This window comes from Vanacampus margaritifer, chromosome 2 (genome assembly GCF_051991255.1).
Source record: "Vanacampus margaritifer isolate UIUO_Vmar chromosome 2, RoL_Vmar_1.0, whole genome shotgun sequence".
Classification (NCBI taxonomy): domain Eukaryota; kingdom Metazoa; phylum Chordata; class Actinopteri; order Syngnathiformes; family Syngnathidae; genus Vanacampus; species Vanacampus margaritifer.
Window position 1 is genome coordinate 20,364,336 of NC_135433.1, and position 23,021 is coordinate 20,387,356.

Genomic DNA, 23,021 nt, shown 5'->3' on the forward strand with positions numbered 1-23,021 from the left:
CGGGCTGTTCGGTCCCTGTATGACCGGTGTCAGTGTTTAGTCCGCATTGCCGGCAGTAAGTCGGATTTGTTTCCAGTGGAGGTTGGACTCCGCCAGGGCTGCCCTTTATCACCGATTCTGTTCATAACTATTATGGACAGAATTTCTAGGCACAGCAGAGGTTTTGAGGGGGTCCAGTTTGGTGGCCTCAGCATTGCATCTCTGCTTTTTGCAGATGATGTGGTGCTGTTGGCTTCATCAAGCTGTGATCTCCAACTCTCACTGGAGCGGTTTGCAGCAGAGTGTGAAGCGGTTGGGATGAAGATCAGGACCTCTAAGTCCAAGAACATGGTCCCCAGTCGTAAAAGGGCCACCCTTGTCGGGAATGAGATCCTGCCCCAAGTGCAGGAGTTCAAGTATTTTGGGGTCTTGCAGGATGGAGCAGGAGATTGACAAGCGGATCAGTGCAGCGTCTGCAGTGATGCAGACTCTGTATCGGTCCGTTGTGGTAAAGAAGGAGCTGAGTCGAAAGGCAAAGCTCTCGATTTACCGGTCGATCTACGTTCCTACCCTGACCTATGGTCACGAGCTGTGGGTCGTGACCGAAACAACAAGATACCGGATAGAAGTGGCCAAAATAAGTTTCCTCCGCAAGGTGTCCAGGCTCCCTTGAAGATAGGGTGAGAAGCTCGGTCATCCGGGAGGGACTCGGAATAGAGCCGCTGTTCCTCCACATTGAGAGGAGCCAGTTGAGGTGGCTTGGTTATCTGGTTCGGATGCCTTCTTGACGCCTACCTGGAGAGGTGTTCCGGGCATATCCCACCGGCGGAAGGACCCTGGGGAATCAGGGCCGATCTAGGACACGCTGGAGAGACTATGTCTTTCGGCTGGCCTGGGAACGTCTTTGGATCCCGCTGGAGAGGAGCTGGTTGAAGTGGCTGGGGAAAGGAAAGTCTGGGCTTCCCTCCTAAAGCTGCTGCCGCCGTGACCCGGCCTCGGTTAAGCGGTAGAAGATGAATGGATGGATGGATGGTTTGCATGACACTATACAGCACATTATGTTAGCATGAAGCTAGCAGACTGAAAGGCTAAGATATGTAGTTTTATACACACAATGTATTATTTTTGTTTTATGTTTAGTTTTACAGTAGACTTCAACTGGGACTGGCAGTAAATAGATTAAATTATTATTTTTTTTAATTTTAAATAGTTCATTATTTATAAAGTGCTGTAATTGTGAAGTGAGTTGTGTTGAGTTCACTACCAACATGTAGTGCTTGTATCTCAAGTCGAAGCAAAAAATCAGTTCACTTTTATCTTAAGGCATTCCTGTCTTTGTAATTAGTAAATAATCACTTTTGGACCAATTTAGTGACGTTGGATATTTTCCAGCAATACTTGTTGCCACGGCACCCTGGTTGGGAATCACTCATCAATTTCTATCGTAATGAAGAAAACGAAGGCGGTTAGCAATGGCTGCTTAATGGTTTCATTCTGCGTCATTGCAAAAAGACTTGAGCACTGACTATTAATAAGCTGAGTCCAATAATGAGATGCTATTTTAAATGTGCCGACAGGAAATGAACTGCCCTTTTGTCACCACGTTCAAGAGCGCCCTCGTATCTGAATGTTAAGCAAATTCATAAAAGGGAGGTGTGGTGGTGGAGAAATAATTAAAGGCTAAAAGCTTTTTATCTCAGCAGAATGGGAAGCACTCTTGTTTGGGCTCTCCAATGTGAGGCAAGAGGCGAGGCTGCCTTATTATCACAGAGGAACAAAAGTCACATGGACCTGCGTGGGCACATTTTCCCTCTTTGATTCTGCTCTGCAGGCTTTCATTCCCCAAATGAGCCAATCAGGTGTCTCCTGCCCTGACACGCTCCGCGCTCAGCACTTCTTCTTTTTCGATGTCGACCGGAGCTCCTGACTAGTTCTGGTCTTGATCACAGAAGCTCATTTAATGAGCAAGTCCAGGCTGTTGATGCTCGTCACTATCGTCCATCAGCATAAATCTCCTTTAACGATAGTGAAGGCTTTCAGGCCGTCAACATAGAGGTGCAGTTGCTTATATATCAACGCTCCCAACAAACCCCCGCTCAATCCTTGCTATAGCGTGATGGATTTCTTATTAATGCTCCGTCTTGTGGGACATGCCACTGCAGTTAAGCACATCACTCATGTTGTTATCAAGCCAGCTAAGAGGTACACATGGATCATGTTTCATGTACAATCGGTATTACTGTCAGCTACATTTATTTACCAGATGCATGTTAGCATGGTGCAGACCGCAGTGGTCCCTCCACAACTTGACGAAAAGCCTATCCCCCCCAAAAACTTTTCAGTGTTGATTTGGTTGGCACTGCTTGCCAAGGCTTAATCGCTCTTCACTGTGCTTCTGGCCGATTGCCGTCAGGAGATAAAATGTTCAGCTGAAATTGTCTTCCCTTTTAAAAAAAGGAGTAATGGCAGAGTCTGAGTTAGGCGGGCTGGGATTAGGGCACAGGAGAAAACAAGACAATGTGCAGGGAAATAGCAGGCTATCCACGAGGCGAATGGGAGGAAAATTGGTTTCGTTCCAACCTCCAGCGCAGATGCCCTTCAAATACGTTGAAATGGTGGTGGGAAAAGTACGAGCGCGGCCTTCGTGTGTTGGACGTTATTCAAAATCAATAGGATTGTAATGTTGAATTTTGGAAGGTCATTTGATATGGTCAAGAAAGGATGCATTTGTTAATTAATGTGACCTTTGAGGTCGCAGTTGAATTGTCTTTCATATTATGATTGGTACGCTTTATGCCAGTGGCGGGCAAACTCGGTCCTTGAGGGTCGGAGGCCTGCAGGTTTTGGATTTTTCCCTTCTCCAATACAGCTGATATTTGATCAGCTCATTGGCAAGATCTGCACAAGCCTGATAACGATCCTGTTGATTGGAATCAGCTTGTGTTGGAAAAGGAAAACCTCCAAAACCTGCAGGACTCCGGCCCTCGAGGACCGAGTTTGCTACTTGTACTCCCGCAAGTGGAAGCCGCCATAGTTGCCACGCCAGGGCTTCACCCACGGTCGTCATGGTAACACAAGACAGACAAGACAATCCTTGAAAGTTGCACTGTCAGTAAAATTGTGTTTGTTAGTGATGAAATGATACGATGCTTAGGGAACATTTACTGATTTTAACCTTTGACCTAAGTTATGCCAGCTGACAATACACAGCAGAAACAGTCCCTCGTAGCTTGAAAGCCTGTTTTTGCCATAAAGCACCGATTTGACCTTCAACTCCAGACATAATTCAAACTCAATAGTCTTTTGTTGTGGTAGAGCGAAATGGCCCTCAAAAGTTTGAAAAGCAGACTGTTGTACAGCTGCAAGTCATCACACCGTTTAGACATTTTGACACCCACAAGCCCTGTCGTCTTCTCTTCCCCCCCAAGAACAAATCAATCAAAATGGTGAAGTGCAAAAAGGAAACCTCAAGGTAGCATCCTTTTGCGGGTGAGCTCCATCAAGGCGTCTTTTCTTTGCTGGTTTCTCTTTCCGTCTGGCCCAGGTTCAGACACTCTTGGCATCACTGTTGGAGCAGTGACTAAACAATAACTCTGCCAATTTTTGTGCAGCGTAAAGAGTGCACTTTTACTTGATGGATGGCACTCGGCTGCTGTGTCACCTCAACATGACGCTTCGACTCTTAACAATGTCGGGGGGTTTTGGAGGAGAAAGCACACAAATTATTACACGTGGGGAGGAAAAGATGACCTTTTCTTCTCATTGTTTTCTCCTACTGTAGATTTTGATGTGTTTGTTCCAGATCAGCATAGTGTACAAACTCGCCTGGGATACCTAAACTGTGAACAGTGAGTTGCAGTCTTGCCACTGTGGAGTCTCTCTATTCTGAAGTTCGAGATGTGATATTATTCATCATTTTATGCATTTGTTCTTCCCTGCAAAGGAAACACATTGGGGCTGATTTACCAAAGGCTTGTATCTCAAAGCATCACTGTACAGACGCTCCCCTACTTACGAACATTCGAGTTACGAACAACGGTACATACGAACATGTCTGCGCGCATGCGCGCATGTCAAAAAATGTTCGGAAAGAGATGCTGTAAGTTAGATTTTGTATTGCGCGCCTTTTTCCGAGTACTGTAGTGCTTCTTTCCGCCGCTAATACGACGCTTGGCGCTGTGAGAGCTCACCCAGGCTCAGCAACGTGTCGAGGAGGAGGAGGAAGAAACGCCTGTCCCCATGAAGAAGCCATCGCACTCTTCGAACAGCAAGACCCAAATATTGAACGTTGCACAAAGGTTGCAAATCAATTGAATGATGCCATACAGTGCTACCGCATCATTTATGATGAAAAAAGAAGAAAACTGTGCAATCGTCGTTAGATCGCTTCTTTCGGCCAGTTTCTAGTAAATCCTCCAAGGAAGATACTCATCAACCCTCATCTTCTTCTCCTCGACCCTCAACTTCTTCCTACATTGAAGTTACGGAGGAGGAAGTAACTTTTGAAGCCCATTCCAGCGACGACGAAGAACCTCTCATGATATAAAATCCTCCTCTTCCTCCTCCTCCTCCTCCATCAAATCCTTAAGCATCGAGTACATCTTCCAAAAGTAAGTTAAACTTCATTTTATTGATCTTATTACGTACATGTACATACTGTGTGTGTCTCTCGCTCTCTCTCTCTAACATACGTAGTACAGTACTGTACGTATTCTCTTTAAACATAAATTATAATACAAAATATAGCACTGAAGCAACTTACGAACAAGTTCACCTTACGAACGATCGCTCGGAACGTAACTCGTTCGTAAGTTGGGGAGCGTCTGTATATGCAAATTGCAATTGTGGATTCATAGCTCAGAATTCCAGCCAATAATTCCATTTTTGTGTGTGTATAAAACAGACATTTATACATACTGTAAACGAGCAGTGGAGTGAGCCTTGCAAAATGAAGCAATATGCTTATTGCTCTACTCTGGGAACTCATTGCATTTTGGGAGAGGGTGTGCAATGATCATTTGCCAGCAAGCGTGGCACTGCACAGTGTGCGGCAGGTGTGTTGTGACTGCATTTAGCCTTCAGCGTCTCACTGACATTGGGGGAAATAGATAAAGTAATTTGCGCTGTCGGGGAACTTAGAAAGAAAGCAGAAAATAAATCAAGAGGCGTGCGGCCTTTCAAGCAACACCGACAAATAAAAACGGGGGAAGGGGGGGATTGTTCTTGACTCGGCTAATGAGCAACAACCTACTGTGGATTTTTATTTATGTGCTTCCAGCAAGCCGAGACTTGACAAGTAAACCTTCTTTTGTTTTTTGTGTTTTTTAAAGATGAATTTCTTACACAATGCCCAGAAATACACAGAACCTCTGCTTGCAGTTTACACTGAAGTATTTATTTCACTGAGCCAAAGTTTTATGCCTTCTTCTCTGGCTGAAGCGCAACCTAACCACAATGCTTCATTAAATTCAGTTTGGCAGTTTTCACAAAACTTAATTTTTCAAAGGCAGTTGGTTCGATAGTTGCCTAGTTCTGATAATGTCTCTGCGACTTTTATTAGCTATTAAAGGATATGTACCTGATTGCTCAGTTGCAAAGTTTTTGATAAGTTTGGTGTTGTGTCCATGTACCACATACACACAGTGCTGCCTCCATGAGTTAAAAACATTGTAATTTTTTTCCCCCACACACTCTGGAGTCTGCTTTTGTAAGGACAAGCTGGGCTTGTCATGGGCCCAGCAGTATTGCATATGGGACAGGCTTCAGTGTGACAACAAAGAGGGTGATGCTTAGGAATAGTTTGATGAAAAAAGACTTGATTTCAATATAAACTGCTTTAAATTATGAAAAGACACCCAATGAACTACTATATGAATTTCATAAGAAAGCTATGAATGTGATTTGACAAAATGTGCTTTGCGAAAAACCAAAGAAAAAGTTCCAGTAGTCACATTGTACCTAAATGTAATGTTACTAGATGTGATGTTAAAATAATGATGCTGAACGTTGCTGTGCACCCTTAACTTTATTTCACAGTACTTTGTCTGAAAGCAGATTACATAGTATTAAGAAAAAAAGAAAAAAACACATTTTTGTGCTCTTGTTTGTTTTTGATGCACTTGAACAACTGTAGATCTTTCTAAAGTTTTTTGTCACCACTTTAAAGTCTTTATAATACACAAGTGCTACAATATGCAGTAGAAAAACACATTGCTAAGTAGCTAAATGAACTAGAAATCTCCTGTAGCTCTCATTGTATACTGAAATGCTCTTTTTTTAATCATTAAAAAAAGACAAAAGAAAAAAAAACATCCAATCATCAACAGTATCAATGCTGTAAATTAAACAAACAAAATGTACAGTTGTACAGAAGATATCTGAAAAATTCTTAAGGCGTTTGAAATATCAAGTCAGGCTAACGTGTCATGAAGTGTTTACGTAATGCATCCACGTCGGGCTCATGGATGGTTCATTTCACACGAAGCACAAACAAACATACAAGAGAATATGTTAACAGAACCATTGATTGTAGCACTAATCCCAACACTTGTAAAAGGTTACATTTTTCATCCCTTTGGTCATTAATTCCAAAGTATTGATTTTCTCTAAAAATATATGCACTCTCACAAACAAGTAATACATGATTTAAAAGTTACATTTCACATCCTCACAGAAGGAGATAGATTTTAATTCATTTGTAAATACAGCAACTTTAAAAATAAAACAAAACAAGACTGTCCAAAACGATCCAATTGTTTGCGAATATGAGTCGTAATGATGCACGTTGCCCAATTTTTTTTTGTGTAGAAAAGGAGTGATGTGAAGCTGAACTAAACTACTGTGTCACCAAGCTGACATTCATTTATGTATTGCTCATTCATAAATATGCAACAAATCCCCTGCCCATGAGCCCGCGCGGAATCAGCTCTGTAAACATCCTTTTGACGCGTCAAGTCTGTAAATTTACTGCCAAAAATTCATAATATACAAATTCACAGCCAGTAAGTCAGAGGAGTCTGTTTTTTTCTTCTTCACATTCTCGAGTGTTAACTCTAGCGTGTTGATCGTCGTCCATCCGGTAAGTAATGTCCGCAATATACTAAAAGACATAACAGCCTCGCAGTTTAATCAAATGAAGACAAACTCTTTCAGCAAGCAACAAGGCCCATCGGAGGAACAAACCTACTTTCCCCGCATTTATCACACCAGATCATTATACTACACTGGAAGCAAGGAAAAAGAAAAACATTTGTTCATCGCCATGATTAAATACTTTCCGTAAAATATACATAAAAGCTGCCATAGACACGTCAGAGTTTTTGTATGTTACATTCATCCATCAGTCTTGCTATAGCAGGGAAATGCTTTCGCAGTCATTCTGCTTCCTCTTCATATATGATCATTTAGTCTTCCAAAAGCATACGCTGCAATTGGACTCCCTCCCACCTCAATATGTTTTCCAGGAGCAACTCGTTGCAAATATAAAAAAATGCTCATACCATTCCCAGACCGTGCAGGAATATTGTAAACAGTTTTTCTACTTTGGTCATAAAATTAGAAATGCCTGATGAGTGAGACCTTCATACATAAAACGGATTAAGACGATGTTTTATTTATATATATATATATATATATATATATATATATATATATATATATATATATATAAAGTATAAGTACTTGTAAAAGTCTGAAAGGAAACAAGGAAAAATGAAAACAGTTTAAATGTATTTAATTGGGACATGCTTATCCTTACTTACAGACTTACTGTAGCTGTACGACTTTAAACCTGATTCTTTCAATAAGTCCCAGCATGTGTGTCGATAAAAATGACAAAATCTGTACATAGATTATGTAATATATAAACGAAATATAATATGCAGTATTAAAAAAGTAAAGAAAAGAAAAAAAGAGTCCAGGTCAACAAAATATTGAGGTTTCAGTAAACATAGTTTCATAGAGTAGTTTCATATTACACAACAGCAAATCCACTGTCACAGGACTTGGCCATGCGATACCCAAAAACCGATAATCCATTGTAACGTACATAATATTATTTAGTAGTATATTTTCTCATTAATAGGTTAACATTTTTCCACTCCATGAATTCTTTACACACTATGACAAATATGAAACAATCCCAATTCCCCCTCACAGTCAAAAGAGAATGTGATACATATGTGATTTGAGCATGAAAGAATCCATTGATCGAAAGTCTGATGAGGTTCTTGTGTCATTTCTGCAAGATGTGGTCCAGTTAAAACAAACAAACACAAATCTGAGGAGGTTATGATTTATGCTGCGCTGACACGCCTTTCCAGTAGTCCAAAATATCATGCAGGTCCTCATCCTTGGCAAACTGCACCTTCTTACGGAGTGCGTGGCCCGCCGCCATGTATTCGTCATCTTTGTGCCGCTTTCGGTGGAGTTTGAATCGCTCCCAGATGCTGTGTGAAGGTTTGCAGTAGTACTCTGGACTGGAAGGGTAGCTTAGGTTGTGGTACTGAGCTGGCAGCTGAGAATAAGCCAAGTCTCTGGAACGGGAGTGTGAGAGAGGCTCCAGCATTGGCGACTTGATGCCTTCCGGTCCCTCCAGCTCCTCGATCTGAGTGTCGGGATAGGAGTGGCGGTGGTTGCCGTACTGACGGATCTTCTCGGCCTCGGCCCTCAGGATGGCGGCGGCGGGTGTCACCGTGAGGATGGTGTCCCCCGTCGGGGAGGTTTTCTCAATGTACCTGGATTCGGTACGGTAAGGCCGGGGGCTTCGCATTCCTGAGGCTGTGCTGGGCCTTTTTGGCGAGGCGTCCGAGGACCGATGTCTCTGCAGAGAATGGTGGTAGCTGTCCTTGTATGGAGGGGACAGGAGACCCGATTTATTCTGTGGCTGCTCAGATATGAGCACCAACTGGGGCTCTGCATTGGACACGGCTCCAGATCTTACCCCTGGATAAGAAGTGGAGTCTGTCTTGAGAGCATCAATGCAGTTGTTAATGATCTGGTTGACTTTATCAACCTCCTTTGCAATGGTAGAAATCTCAGCCACAGAGCCCTGGCTATTCCCTGCTATTCCCATGTCACAGTCCCTGCGTTCGTGGTGGTCCAGACTTCGCACCTCCATGTAACTCCCCTTCATCATTTTTGGAGTATCGCTTATTTCTTGAAATTTGTACTGATCCATTTCACTTGCAGGCGGTAGGTAGGGCATACGGGCCATGCTCTCCCCAGTCAGCAGTTGTTTCTGGGACATGCGAGAAATAGTTCCACCCTCCAGTTCTGGTCCATATTTCAGTTCCATTATGTTTTTCTTCAGGCTCCCTGCCTTTTTGTGCTTTTCGTTTTGCTGGCGCTTCCGTCGCAAGCAGTAATAAATCACCCCTAGAAAGATGACCATGCTGAAGAGGCAACCTAAAATGGTCATGATGTAATGAGTGGCAGTTGCGTTGCTTGCGTCCCTCGACTTGCCCTTCCAGGGCCCGGTGGTGATTGTCAGACAAGTGTGGTTGTGTCTCAGGGAGTTCCGAATGGAAACAACACAGTATGTGTAGTTTGTGTTACGTTTGAGGTTTGTCAGATCAACGTCCTCCTTGAATTGTTTCAGGGTTTTGATATCTGTAAAAAATTTGTTGTTGTACAGAACCAGGATGTACATCTTTTTGTACGGGTGAGGAATCTGAACCGTGATGGTAGCGCCCGTACTCGACACTTGCTTCAGTTTCATCAGCGGGTTGGCTTCCACTTCATTGCTGGTTGTACTGATGTTGTTGGTAATTATGTCCTCGGGTTCTGTTCCTGATGGACAGTCCTCTAGCCCACAAAGGGTAAAGTCTGGTGGGGGTGTTGTGGGTTCCAATGGCAATGGAAAAAATGGTGTGACATAGTCATCGGTGCACACGGTGGTGAGCATGTGAAGAGCATTTCGATAGGTGGGATTGTTTGGGTTCTGACTTAGAAGACTGAAACCAGACACGCCACTCGGCGAGTCACAGACCATCCGCTCGTTTGTCCTGTTGGGAAAAACCGAGAGCCACTTGACAAAACCAAGCAGTTCACAGGAGCAGTTGAAAGGATTTGTGTACAGCTCACAGGTGGTCAGCTTAGTTAGACTGGCGAACGTGGAGCCGTCCAACTGCTGGATGCGGTTCATGGACAAGTCGATGTTCTCGATGTTGAAGCATTCCCAAAAGGCATTGGGTGTCACAGTCTCAATCAGGTTTGCCTGGAGGTAGAGGTACTGCAGCTTTCCAAGACCCCTGAGGATCCCCTCTGTTAAGTTGCGTAACTTGTTGAAGCCCATTTGAAGAACTTGTAAGTTAAATTGAGCGGAAAAGGCCCCGTCCTCTATGTAGGATATTTCATTCTTGGTCAGGTTCAGGTAGGTCAGGTTGGCAAAGCGACTGAGGGCAGAGTACTGAATACTTTTAATCTTGTTTTCATTCATACGAAGGTCCACAATGGTGCTGTTAATGTGCTGCGGGATGGCCTCGTAAGGTGGTTGATTTTGGCTACAGATCGCAAGCCACACAAAGCCCTTTTCGCCCTCGATTAACCAGCAGTCTCCGCTGACTTGACCTACGTAAGTCAAATAAACAATGGCTGCAGACCAAAGCAGGGCGCTGCTCGCCATGCCAGCCATCCGTGCCTCCCTTTGAGTCATGTCTAAGGAACACAAAAATAGAGAAGGCGACGTTGCTATGATTTTCAATTCAGCTGGAGCGATCTTGTTTTCAGGACCAGAGGGAGTCTGTTCAGCCGTCGCCTCGTCATGGATGGAGTCTCATTCATTTAGATTTGCAGACGGTGTACTTGTGAGGATTTCACCATCTTGGACTGGTTTGTGCTTTTTGTCTCAGAAGCAAACATTTTCGTAAGGTCTCATTTTAGTGTTTCTCCAACAGTCTTCCCCTTTGCATCACTTTCTTCCTAATGGAGGGATAACCTGCAACACAGAGATGTAACGTCAGTTAATCTTCATCAAGATGACAAATATCCATCTATTTATAGCTTTGTGCTCTGTTATCTATATAGGCTTTGCTTGTTCATGCGCCGCCAATTATTCCTTAACGCCATGTGTGTGGCAGACTATTAAAACAAACTATCGACCAATTACCACTTGACAGTTTGGGGAAAAGCAAAGTCCCAGTTGTCTCGCCATTAACCTGCACACTGTCAGATGCAGGGCGGCCAGCGTTTAGACACCGCATTAAATCAATTATATAGCACGGTGTGCAACGGCGCGCTGGATCAATGTGTTTAGGGTTTCTATCTGACAAGCTCAATGCATAAAGCACTTATTTGTGTGCAGAGGCTTATCCCGGAGAAAAAAGGATCTTGTGTACAAGTCGGGTATTGGTGGTTTGTGTGAGATCAAGTCTTTTGCAAACCAAATCACCAAAATAAGCGCCGCAGTGGATTAGCTCTCTTCAAATTAAATGTTCCACATGCTATTTGCTTTCAAAGTTGAAGCTACGAAATGCCTTTTTCTTTTTTCAGCCCATTAATGTCTTCTATGAAATTGTTAGTGGGGACCTAAATATTGAGTTTCAGGGTCTAGTGTTGTTCACATAACAAACAAGGAACAGATACCAATACCAGGCAAGTCATTTTGTATCTTAACCTCTGCAGACTGAACTGAAACTGACACTTGGTTATGTTTATATGCAGTTTAACTAAACAGCACTGGAGATAGACATTTCACTATTACCTTGATTTAATTTAATTACTTTTTTAAAGTATTGTTTTTAAAAGGATGGGACACACTCTCTCTGAATGTCATGGATTCTTCATTTTCACCAGAATAATGCTGGCCTGGTCAGTTTTCCCATAACATGAATTGCTGCTCAGAGTTTCACAGCTGATGCCATTTTGGACTTCTTTAGATAGCAAACTACTCGAGACAGAATTTGCCTCTGCTGACAGCCAGCAATCTTTGATTATTATCGTAGCATTGACATTGATTCATTCAATGATGATTCATGACTGACAACTGATGCGAGTCATTAAAAGAGGTGTCAACACAAGTTAATGGATAAGGGGGTATCCATTGACTGGTAAATTGCATCATATAGATTTTTTTTGGGGGGGGGGGGGGTGGATCATTTTCTCATTTGTGTTTTGATTTGCCCATGCTTTGCATCAGCAGACCACTCATTAGAGCTGCCACTACTTTATTGAACAGTTCATGGGATCAACATATTCCAAGGAGGTCCTCTACGGTTCTGCCATGAATGCAGGGGTAAGATTACCAATTGATTCATCCATCTCCAGTATTTGGGAAGAAATGTTTGTTTTTCAACAGTATTCATTCAAATAATAGAAATTTAAGATATCAACCAATCTTTCATGTTACCATACCTTTTTTTTCCTCCAATGCTAATGAGGAGACAATTATTCTCAGTGCCTTCAGTCATTGATGAGCCAACTAATCAAAAGGAACTTCTCAAGAAACAGTAGTTGTCTGTCTGGATTGTTTGTCAATGTGTGTCCTGCAATTGTCTGGCGTCCAAATGGATGGATGGTTGTGGATCTATAGGCATTAGTTACTTTATTTAGTTAAACAAGAGGTTGGCAATATTGCAAAAAGTATGCTATTTTAATATCTCCTAGATCTGACTGACAGCGTCAATCAAAATTATCTTAGTAAAATCAATTATTTTATGGTAAGAGAAAATATTCTTGTGGTTTTCTTTTACATATAAAGGTGATATGATGCACATCCACGTGGGTGGACACAGGGAGTGTGCGGGTGCTTAAAGGACACGCTTCCACACAGCAGAGATAATGGCACCATCTGAGGAGAATCAACGTGGCAGCGAAGTTTAACACCATCCCTGCTGTTACTTGACCTTTTTCATGTTGCGTGGTGACGACAATATTTCAATAAATTGCAGAATGTTCAGCAGGACAGAGTGGCACAGCTTTTCTATAAATGTATTTCATGAAAGGCTTGTAATGACTTTAGCGGGCTGTATTTTGTACTCTAATAAAACCATGATTTTGACATTTGTACTCGAAATGACCACAGGTGAATTGCTGTGGCATTTGGTTTAAAGTGAATGCGTTTTGGCTCAAATCAAATGAGGATGCAGTATACTAAAATTATGTTTCGAATACATTGGTGGAATTGCCTATTAAATATTGTTACGCAAAGACGATGCACTGGATCAATTGGCGTGATTATCTGAAGCTTAGTCGTGTGTTTAACACAGATTTGAATTGGCCTTGAGGGAGAGATTATACTTTAAATCAATTTATTTTTTCCTTTTCACAAATGTTTTACTGTATACAGGGATTCTTCATCCCCAGCTTCGCTTTATGATATGTTTAGGTATAGGTTTTGTAGATTGTTGATTAATATATATATATATATATATATAATTAGGGATGCATGATAATATCGGCAATTATTGACCAATTTGACGTCATTCAGATAAAGCAGATAATAAAGAAATCCGCCAACAGTAATAGACTTGCCGCAGTGGTCCATCTGTTGTGGTTGTGGCTCAAGTTGTGCCCAACACCTCAACCCATCCCCTTTCCTATGGTAGTGTCGCATATTTGTGACATCATAATGCGTGCAACCTCGTGTTCACAGAAGATACATCATGGCGAGTGTGGCCTTTCTTTAGTGTGTCTCCCCAAAATTTTACCCTCATGGTTTTTTGTTGCATTTTTAAAACATGACTGTTCTGTTTTGGTAAACTCAAAATGAGTAAATCTGTCACCCTTGTAAAGTTTAAATAAAAGTCTTCTAAATTTGAATCATTACAGCGAACAGGGTTGTTAACAACCCTGCCAAATTTTAATGATTAACTCATTCACTGCCATTGACGGCTCTAGACGTCGAGAATTCATTTGAACTATTTCTATTAGTTTAACATTTTTTCTCTAGAAAACCTAGATTTTTTTTAATAGTACATTTAGAACAGATATAACATTTCTGATTAATTGTGAGTTAACTAGTGAAGTCATGCAAGTAATTAAAACTAAAAAAATTATTTGCCTGACATCCCTACTTTTTTAATAATCTTTTTTTATTTTTAATAATCAACTCAAGTAATCATTTGGAGCCAATTTTTTTATTTAAAAATTTCCAAATCATCTGATTTCGGCATATCATCTGTAATTAACTGATTTCAGTAGTCCTTTATTAAAATATAAAAATGCTTAAAGTTAACTCACGATTAATCGCAGATTTTATGTTTTAAATGTACAATATTTTTTTTCTAGGGTTTCATACTCTTGTTAACAAAAGAGGAAAAAAAATGTTAAACTAATAGTTAAATAGTTCAAATGAATTTTTGATGTCCATAGCCGTCAATGGCAGTGAATGAGTTAAAAAAAAAGTTTAAAGCACTCTACATTTGATAACAAGTAACCACACGGGAACACAGTAGACGTCAGCTAGGTAGCGGCTAGTGTTAGTGGCTAGTAGCCGCTAGTTGCAAACATTTTCAGTCAACTAATACATCATGAATAGCTTAAGTCGGGTAACAATTTCCTCTGTATCCAAAGAGACCAAATGTAAAATGTGCACAGCTCCGATTATGTGAAAGGTGACAGAAGGCGCTCATTCACTATTTGTTATGTCCCACTGCTGTCTCCAAACTGGCATTTTATGTCAAAGCTGTTGAGCTTTAGTGGCTTTATATTTCTGATAAAGTTCATCTGATACTAGAATTCACATATGGTCGTGCTCTTCCTCAAGGCTGTTGCTTTGTATTGTAAACATCAGCTAATGCACCAAAGAAATTTTGTTATAGAGCAGGGTAAAGTAAAGTGCACTTCAATGTTTTTTAAATATTGGGCATTGAGATGTACAGATAAAAAAATGTGGCGGTCAACCGCATGAGTGCAGATGGAAGTAAAAAGGGAGAAATGTGGTTACTGTAGGACAGCAATGCCAAAGGCTGCCATTTGAAAGCACCTTCAGGATGACAAAAGAGCAGCAGTGGAGGAGAACTGACGAGAAAATGAACACTCGCAAAGCCCCCGAGGGGAGACATTGGGTTCAAATAAAATGTTCCATGAAATGAGTATGAAAAATACATCTCTGTAGAATATCTGCGAAGGCAAAACATCTCTGACAGGGGAGCGGCGTTTTGTTATTAATGCCGAGTCTGCGACCTTTCGCGCAAATAGCGAATGCTCGGAGGCGACGCTTCTCCCACTCTGGTGGCACGGCGCCGGTGTCACAAGATCTTTTTTAGTGTGTAAATGCTTTCCGTTGGACCTCAGATGTCTACTTCAGAATGCATTGTGTTTTTTGCTCGGTGGTAGACTCTGCTACTAAGTCATTTGAAGCCATGCGTCAGTTACGCTTGACTTCATCATTAGAGCAACTAGTCTGTTTCGTTCAAGACTAAACTCTTTTTTTTTTTTTTATTAAATCTGTCGAAGCGTAAACTTTTATGCAAAAGTCAGAAACATAACAATTTTAAAAAACAAATTGTTTCTTTAATCCAACTACCAAAATAATTTGTCTTTTGCAAATTTTATTGGCAGCTTCAATTTTGACTACTCAACATTTTGGTAACTGTATTCCCTTTTAATTTTGTTTAGTTGATTAACATTATGACCTTGTAGGCACACACACACAAGTAGTAATGCTTGTTAACTGTAACATTTGTACAATTTGACCTGTATGCCACACTTCATAGCTTGTATCAACTGCATATACAGTACTGTATATGTTATCTAGTGCTTGTCCTTAATAGGGTTGCAGGTGAGCTGGAGCTGGTCTCAAATGACTTTGGGCGAGAAGCCGGGTACACCCTCGACTGGTCTCTAGCCAATCACTCTTAATAGTTTCTGTTCAATTCAAAATTGTAGCTCACCACAATTGAAGTACTGTACTTGGAAATTCTAATTAAAATTAAAAATGTACTTTTTTGAATCCTTATTTTGGTGATTTTTTTTTATTTAAAAAAAAAGCATTCCAACTATTAATCAAAGCATATTCACTATTGTCTTAAAGGTGCTTTATGGAGTTTGTTACTTTTTTACCCGCGGCTGCCACCTCAGGCCTGAAGTGTAACTGCAGCCTCTGTCTCAAGGTTGTACAAGCGAGTATGTGCGCTCCAATAAATAAATATATGTATATATATATATATTTATTTTTTATTAGTATTATTTTTTTCTTCTTGGAGTCTGAGCTGGAGTTTGGGCAGTGATCGAAGGGTTTATTTTTGTTTTGTTCTTTCATTTTTCAGTTTCCATCCCAATTGTGTCGTACACTAACACTAAATGTCCGCGAGGACAAGCATAACGTCCTCCTCCACCACTTAACCCCTCTCCACCCCCAAGAAACTGTGGAGTGTTTGCCCTGAACACTCCACACTGTAGGGAAGATACCAGCAGATAGTGGCAGTCACAGTTAAAAAGTCAGGGCTCATTGTACTCATCTGGGCAGTGGTGGAGCATGCATGATGTAGAACTGGATGGATGGACGGACGGGCGGATGGATGGATGGATGGACAGATGGATGGATGGATGGACGGACGGATGGATTTTTATATGGTGATGCTTTTGGATCTGGCTACCTAATTAAGCTACACAAGAGGGCCAACAAAATATCAGACACAGTTCTGTTTTATTAAAACCCTGACATTCCTCAAAACTGAGCATTATTTTTATAAAATCCAATTTTGGTTGTGGTAGTTTTGTGGTTTTCATCGTCTAAAGACCTACTTATATTAATTTAATTTATTTGTATCCGCTCTACAAAATCTGTGAGAAGACGCAATTTTCTTCTGGTTGTCCAGAACCCCAGACCTCGGTGCACTGACGGAATAGTTTTTCTCCAGGGATACACTTGGGAGAAAATAAAATCTCCCGCTTTTTTTCATATAAAGAACACATTTGTATGAATGCCAAAGCCTGTAGCTTAAAAAATGCTCAACAAACCCACTAAGACTAATGGAAGTGCCTTAGTGTCATACACATGTTGCCATGATCGTAGAGTCCGATGTTCAAATGAGTCTTGTTCATAGCCAGCGGCGTTTGTAGTCTTATGAGGGCTTATTTGCCACCAAAGACCCACTATCCATAATGGCAGCAATCTGTACGGTCCAGTGCAGCCGGCCAGAACACCCGAGGCATCACAAGTGAGTGTATTCCCCTATCAGAACCAGGCAGCCATTCCACAGGCTCACTCGCTCCCATTCAGGCTTTATGCGCTGGGTAATGAAGGCTTTTCATTTCCCTTTTCCACTTGTGTGGATAACCTATTGAATCCTTGCCTTTGAAGAACCATTCAAATGCCGACTTGTACTTTTCTGTTGGAACCGCACAAGGCCCAGTTGGCTCTTTAATGTGAGAGGGGGTGAAAGGTCTACAAAACATCACAGCATGAAAAAAAACATCACAGCGTGAAAGGTCAGCACACACTGGATACAAGATGTGGCACTAATGAGATTCAATACATATTTGGAAAATATTTTGTTCATTGTTTAGTTTTGACTGGTACTGTCAATCAAAAGAGTAAAACAGTAGGACAAGTCATAGTTTAATTTGGATCACTTACATTTTGAGTGTAGCTGTATTAAAAAATGGTACGTCTTTTGCCCATTGTCACCCATTTTGACACAGTGAAGATGTTTTTTTTTCTCCACATACATTCAACATCATTCAAAAACAGTTACAGTGACTTTGTCCATAAAGAGAATAATAAACAATTGGTGGCTGATAAATTTCCAGGGGACGCTACTGATGATAAATATGGAGGACCAAAACGAATAAATGACTAAATAAATAAATAAATGACTAAAAGTGAAAATAAAAACGGATATAAAAACTTTTATCCGAAAATTTAAAAAAAAGGAAATAAAAACATATATATATATATATATATATATATATATATATATATACATACACACACTGTATATATATATATATATATATATATATATATATATATATATATATATATATATATATATTAAATTTTTGAATTATATTTTTTATCCGTTTTTATTTTCACTTTCAGTCATTTATTTATTTATTCATTTTCTCCAATGCAAGCTGTTGAGACTTCCTTGTTTTTTTAAAAAAAATATTATTATTGATCTATTATTATTTTTAACACTATGCAGTGTTGGAGTAAAACTGGTTAAGTGTGGAAAAAGTGACACTTTGAAAAGTGTAAGATTTTATACTCATTGGTGTGGACAAACAAACACTCTTCTTAGTGTTGGATTTAACACTCTGAGTGTTAATCTAACATTGGTGATTTTGCTGTGTCTGATGGACATTTCCAGCCAAATGTCGTTTTCATCTGTAAAACATAATTTTTCTAATTTTGCGGGTGGCACAACTGAGTGAAACTTGAGGGATTCAATCCAAAAACGAATGGTTTCCTGTTCAGTTTCAGGTATGGCTCCTTGAGCCTTTTTTGTGTGTCCTGATATGATCGACATGCCCAACCAATTCTGTGTTGATCAGTGAAACTGTTGTCAGGGGCTATTTTTTTTTCGAACTTTCCAAGGGCCACTGCTGAGTGAGTTTTGGGGGCTTGCTTTGGACTCACCTAAAATACGTACGTTTTCACCATGATATACTCGCTTGCCAAAACTGGTGAGTTTTGATCCCTTTGGATAACAATAAACTGATTCCAAGAGGGCCCGAACACTTGGCAGTGTGAATTTCTGTGTGAGCATTGCGTAAAAGCATCTGCTGTATTCCGCAGCCACATTGCGAACGGACGGCGGTCAAATAGGGCCACTCGTACGTTAGGTGGGTGGCACCAGTGTTGTAAAAGTGTCAGTTTGATAGTTGGAAGCTTTATAGGGAATCTATGAGTCACCTCCAGTGTTCCCTTGTGCTGTCTGGCAACGGTCCCCTTGCCAAGAAGCCGAGCTCCAAAATGAAACAAGCAGCCAAACACATCAGAAATCTACAGCGTCTCCCCGCACTAATGACAGGATATTGCATGCACACCGAGTGCCTCTGCAGCGGCAGCTCGCCTCCGTTTGCACAATGATGTTTGCGGCCGTCCAAACAACATGGACGTGCATACTCAATTCAAACTGTTCGCTCCTATCTGCAAGTGTCTACAGAGGCTGATATCAAAGCATCTGCTTCTTTCTTTTTTATTTTCTAATATAGTTTGAAGCCCATCCCAGTCTTGTTGCGCCTGTGTTTCTTATCTTGTGCTTTGTGGCGGCGTAGGTGCCTCAATCTCTGCGGACCCTTCTCATCCATACCAATGACTGCCCCCTTTATTTGATGTCATTGAAAATGCAGCCACCTCTCGCTGGGTAGAAGAGACGGCCGAAAGAGAGGTGGGGGGAAGAAAGCAAAGAATGGGAAAGCAGAAGTGGCCAATCAATTGAGTTGAAATGGAACTATGGCTCTCGGGGAAGGAAACATTGTGCTCATCGAGGTCCCGAATTGCTTTTGGCGGGGGGTGACACAGAGGGCGTGCGTGCTCCGGTTAAATCAACGCATATTAAACTGCTGCATTTATCACAGGAGGAGTGAGGCCTTGAACAACAGAACGGCTGTTTGTTCAACCCTTACACTTGTTAAAGTTGAGCAAATACATGTTATTAAGTTGAACCTTTTAACTTTTAGCTTAGCACTTTTTCTCTGAGGCTGTCTCATTGAAGTCAATTGATTTTGTTCCACGCAGTTGCACTTAAATTGGAGCCAGTAGGAGCTTCCGCCACTGAATTTATCACATGACCCTGCTCCTCCTCTGACCCTGGGGAGGAGAGGAGAGGTTGATGGAGATGCATTGGAATAGTAATAGGCATCATGCCACCTGTGTCACAGTCAAAGTAGGAGGTCCAAATACTGTAATAATAATTCAGCACTTTTTCTTGTTGTGAATCACATTTTGCTGTGCAAAGTAAATGCATGTAACTACACAAGTGTAAATACGAAAAAAGAAGAAGAAAAAAGCCACTACTGAGGATAAGCAGGATGCCAGTGAAGTTAAACAATGTGGATTTGACCATTATGTTTTTTTGTTGTTGTTTTTTGTAGCTCTCTGCGCTATTAATTCAAAAGACCACCCTCGACAACAGCGCTCAACAGCCTTTTTGAAACTGATATCTACTTCTTGGGTACTTATTAATGTGAAACGCCACCAGTTTGATACACACATCTGAAAGAAAAACAATTGCTCAAGTTATCTTTAATCATGCTGTTATCTACCCAAGAGCCTTTGCGTGAATTAAACGCACGACTTCCAGAATAAATCAAAACCGGTGTTTTGTTTCCATACATGGTTTGCATGAGTCCACTTTCTATGACAATTAAAGACTTTACCAATGTGGGAATGGCAGTTCCTGCTAATCAGGCTTGGGGAATAACGGAATACATGTACCGCCGTTATGTAATCAGATTACAAAAAAATGTAACTGTATTCCCTTACAGTTACAGGAAAAAAAACATGTAATCAGATTACAGGTACATTTATTATAAATGGGGATTACTTCGAGGGATTACAATTTCTACTATGAGAGAGAGTGAGAGAGAGAGTGAGAGAGTGAGAGAGAGAGAGAGAGAGTGAGAGTGAGAGTGAGAGTGAGAGTGAGAGTGCGAGTGAGCGTGAGAGTGAGAGTGAGAGTGAGAGTGCGAGTGCGAGTGCGAGTGCGAGTGAGAATGCCCGCGCGAGTGGGACCGTTGCTACATGTCGGGAGGTGGGAACGAACGAACGAACTGACTAATCGTGTCCTCCATACGCGGGCAGTTTGAAAAAGCTTCATGGATGGCAGGAGGAAATGGCGACCGGTATTATTTACTGGAACTTACTCGGAGCGAAACTTTGACCTGAGAGTCCAGCGGCATGCTACGCACTGTAGCTTCTTGCTAGCTAGCCCGCTAGCCTACAACCATAATGTGAGTTACACCTTCCAAACAAATCTTCCTCCCACCAATTCACAATTTAAACATCATGCACAACAAATACACGGCTAAACTTGTGACTGGGATAAAAGTTCATTTTGCAGTTGATGTCACACATCCTCATCCTCATTAGCTGACTATCTATCTGTCAGCGAGTTCGAAAACAGCATATGGACATCAATCAATCAATCAATCAATAGCCTACATGCTTTTTAATTACACAAGGATTTTTGCTATTTGTAGGTTTGTCTTAAACCTTTTATTCAGATACATTTTTATGTAACTTTAATGTGCAATACATTTCATTATCATCAATATTGAAGATCAGCATTTTATTTTCTTCTCTTTCAATGCAGTGCTAATGTTCAAAATGTGTTACAGCAGTTTACGATTATATCTAATATGATTTTTAGTAATGAAATCTCCACAAACATTTGGATTGCTTCAATTTGTATATCCTGAAATCAAGCTGCAGAGCAAATGCATCTTTTATTTATCTCTATCTTGTTAATGTAATGGCATACTTTAACATTTGTGTGTGCCAAATAACACCTCACTGCTACTAATTGGCACAGGTTGCTGGTATTTAGCAGTAAGTATTAGTGAGGCGTGGGGCTGCTTTAATTTAATGCTGTTGCCGCGTTCCAGCAGAATTTCTAGTGATGGATGCTTTTTTGGGGGGGATGAGGGCGTAATTAGAGTCTTGGGAGCAAAGGTTGGGCAGGAAATTCGCATTTGAAACTGCAAACCTCCTCTCTGCACGTTCGCTACTTGGTATTCCACTTCGGCGTCATACTTTGTAAAACTTTAAATGACTTCGCACCCCACGCCATCCCTCCTGTACGTTCCCAATATCTCATTTCATTGTTCTTCACTGGATACAAAGTCCTTCAGCGGCGGTTGGAGCTGAGACAAGGGCGAGAAAAAATCTCATCATGAAGCCAACCCCAACTTGAATGACACCTCTATCAAGACAACAAGCCACTGCAAATGGCATCCATCCATGCTACATCTATAAAGGACAACAGTGTGTGTGTTTGTGAGTGAAGTGCACCCATCTTTTTATGTTGAACATATCATGAAAAATTGACTTTTTAATGGCTTGTATACAAAGAGTGCAATCATCTTAATGCTAACAAACATACAAACGGAACAAAACATGTAGATTGACAAAATGAGAATGCTCACTCACAGCATTTATTCTTTATCCTTTGTGAAAAATTAAAATTTTAACGTTGCAACAGCTTACTTAGTCACACTTGACACTTCCTTGTGTGTGTATTATACTGGCCTGAGATGGCCGAGGCATGCACAGCACAATGTCCATAGAATTAAAGCAAAACAGGTGGCAACATTTTTTTTTTTTTACATTCTATTTAATCATCATTACTGTATGTAAGTTACTTGGCCCATAGGATAAAGGTTAACCTTGTGGAAAGTATGCTGTAATTCAATATATTTTAGTTATTTTTGGATAAAAGTATGTTGAGAAATCTGGGTAATATTTTAAATTGTTAAATGCATTTCAAAGAAAACAACAAAAAAACTCAACAGCATGGCGCACACTGAACAGGAGACGGAAGTAAGTGAGCTGTGGTGAGCGTTCATCAACCAGACAGCAGAGCAATGCCGGAGTTTAATTTAATCCTGCACTTTGGAGACTTAAGATATGAGCAGCAATAAGACCCGAAGGTTTAAATGCAATTTTCCAGGCCATCAACTGACCATCAACTCGGCACGTTCCTTTTCGCCTCCGAGCCAAAGCATGTGGCAACAATGATTTTGGCTGCTGACGAAGGCAAAGCTTAAAAAGAAAATAGTAGAAATGCACCCATCTAAGTGGATCCAACTGCCACCTTCTTCTGGCCAAATTTACAATTAGACAGATTTTATATTTGCGGAATAGATATCATCTTATCTTAAGGCACAAGAAAATGGCATAACATTGAAAAAGAGGAGAGAGATAAATATTTGCTGTTTTCATCACATTGTCTTGTCTTTTGCCTCTGTCTTATACTGAATTATCCGTTCATCTATGAGCTGGAGCATTGCCCTCTTGCCTTTGGGTGAGAACACTGATACACCCTAGACCGGTCGCCAGCCAGTCACGCGGCACATATCGACAAACAGCCATTCCCACTCATTCACACCAATGGACAGTTTGAATGAATCTCACAAGCATGTTTTCAGAA

General features: G+C 40.9%; 1 protein-coding gene across 1 annotated transcript in view; it reads right to left on the minus strand.

The window, feature by feature from the left end:
* Positions 1 to 5,985: 5,985 nt before the first annotated feature.
* elfn1a (extracellular leucine-rich repeat and fibronectin type III domain containing 1a) overlaps positions 5,986 to 23,021 on the minus strand; it is a 113,912-nt gene continuing 96,876 nt past the window's right edge. Inside the window, exon 3 of the mRNA XM_077559404.1 lies at positions 5,986 to 10,915. Within this exon, the coding sequence (XP_077415530.1) occupies positions 8,267 to 10,633 (2,367 nt within the window). The 5' untranslated portion in view covers positions 10,634 to 10,915 and the 3' untranslated portion in view covers positions 5,986 to 8,266. The remainder of the gene's footprint in view (positions 10,916 to 23,021) is intronic.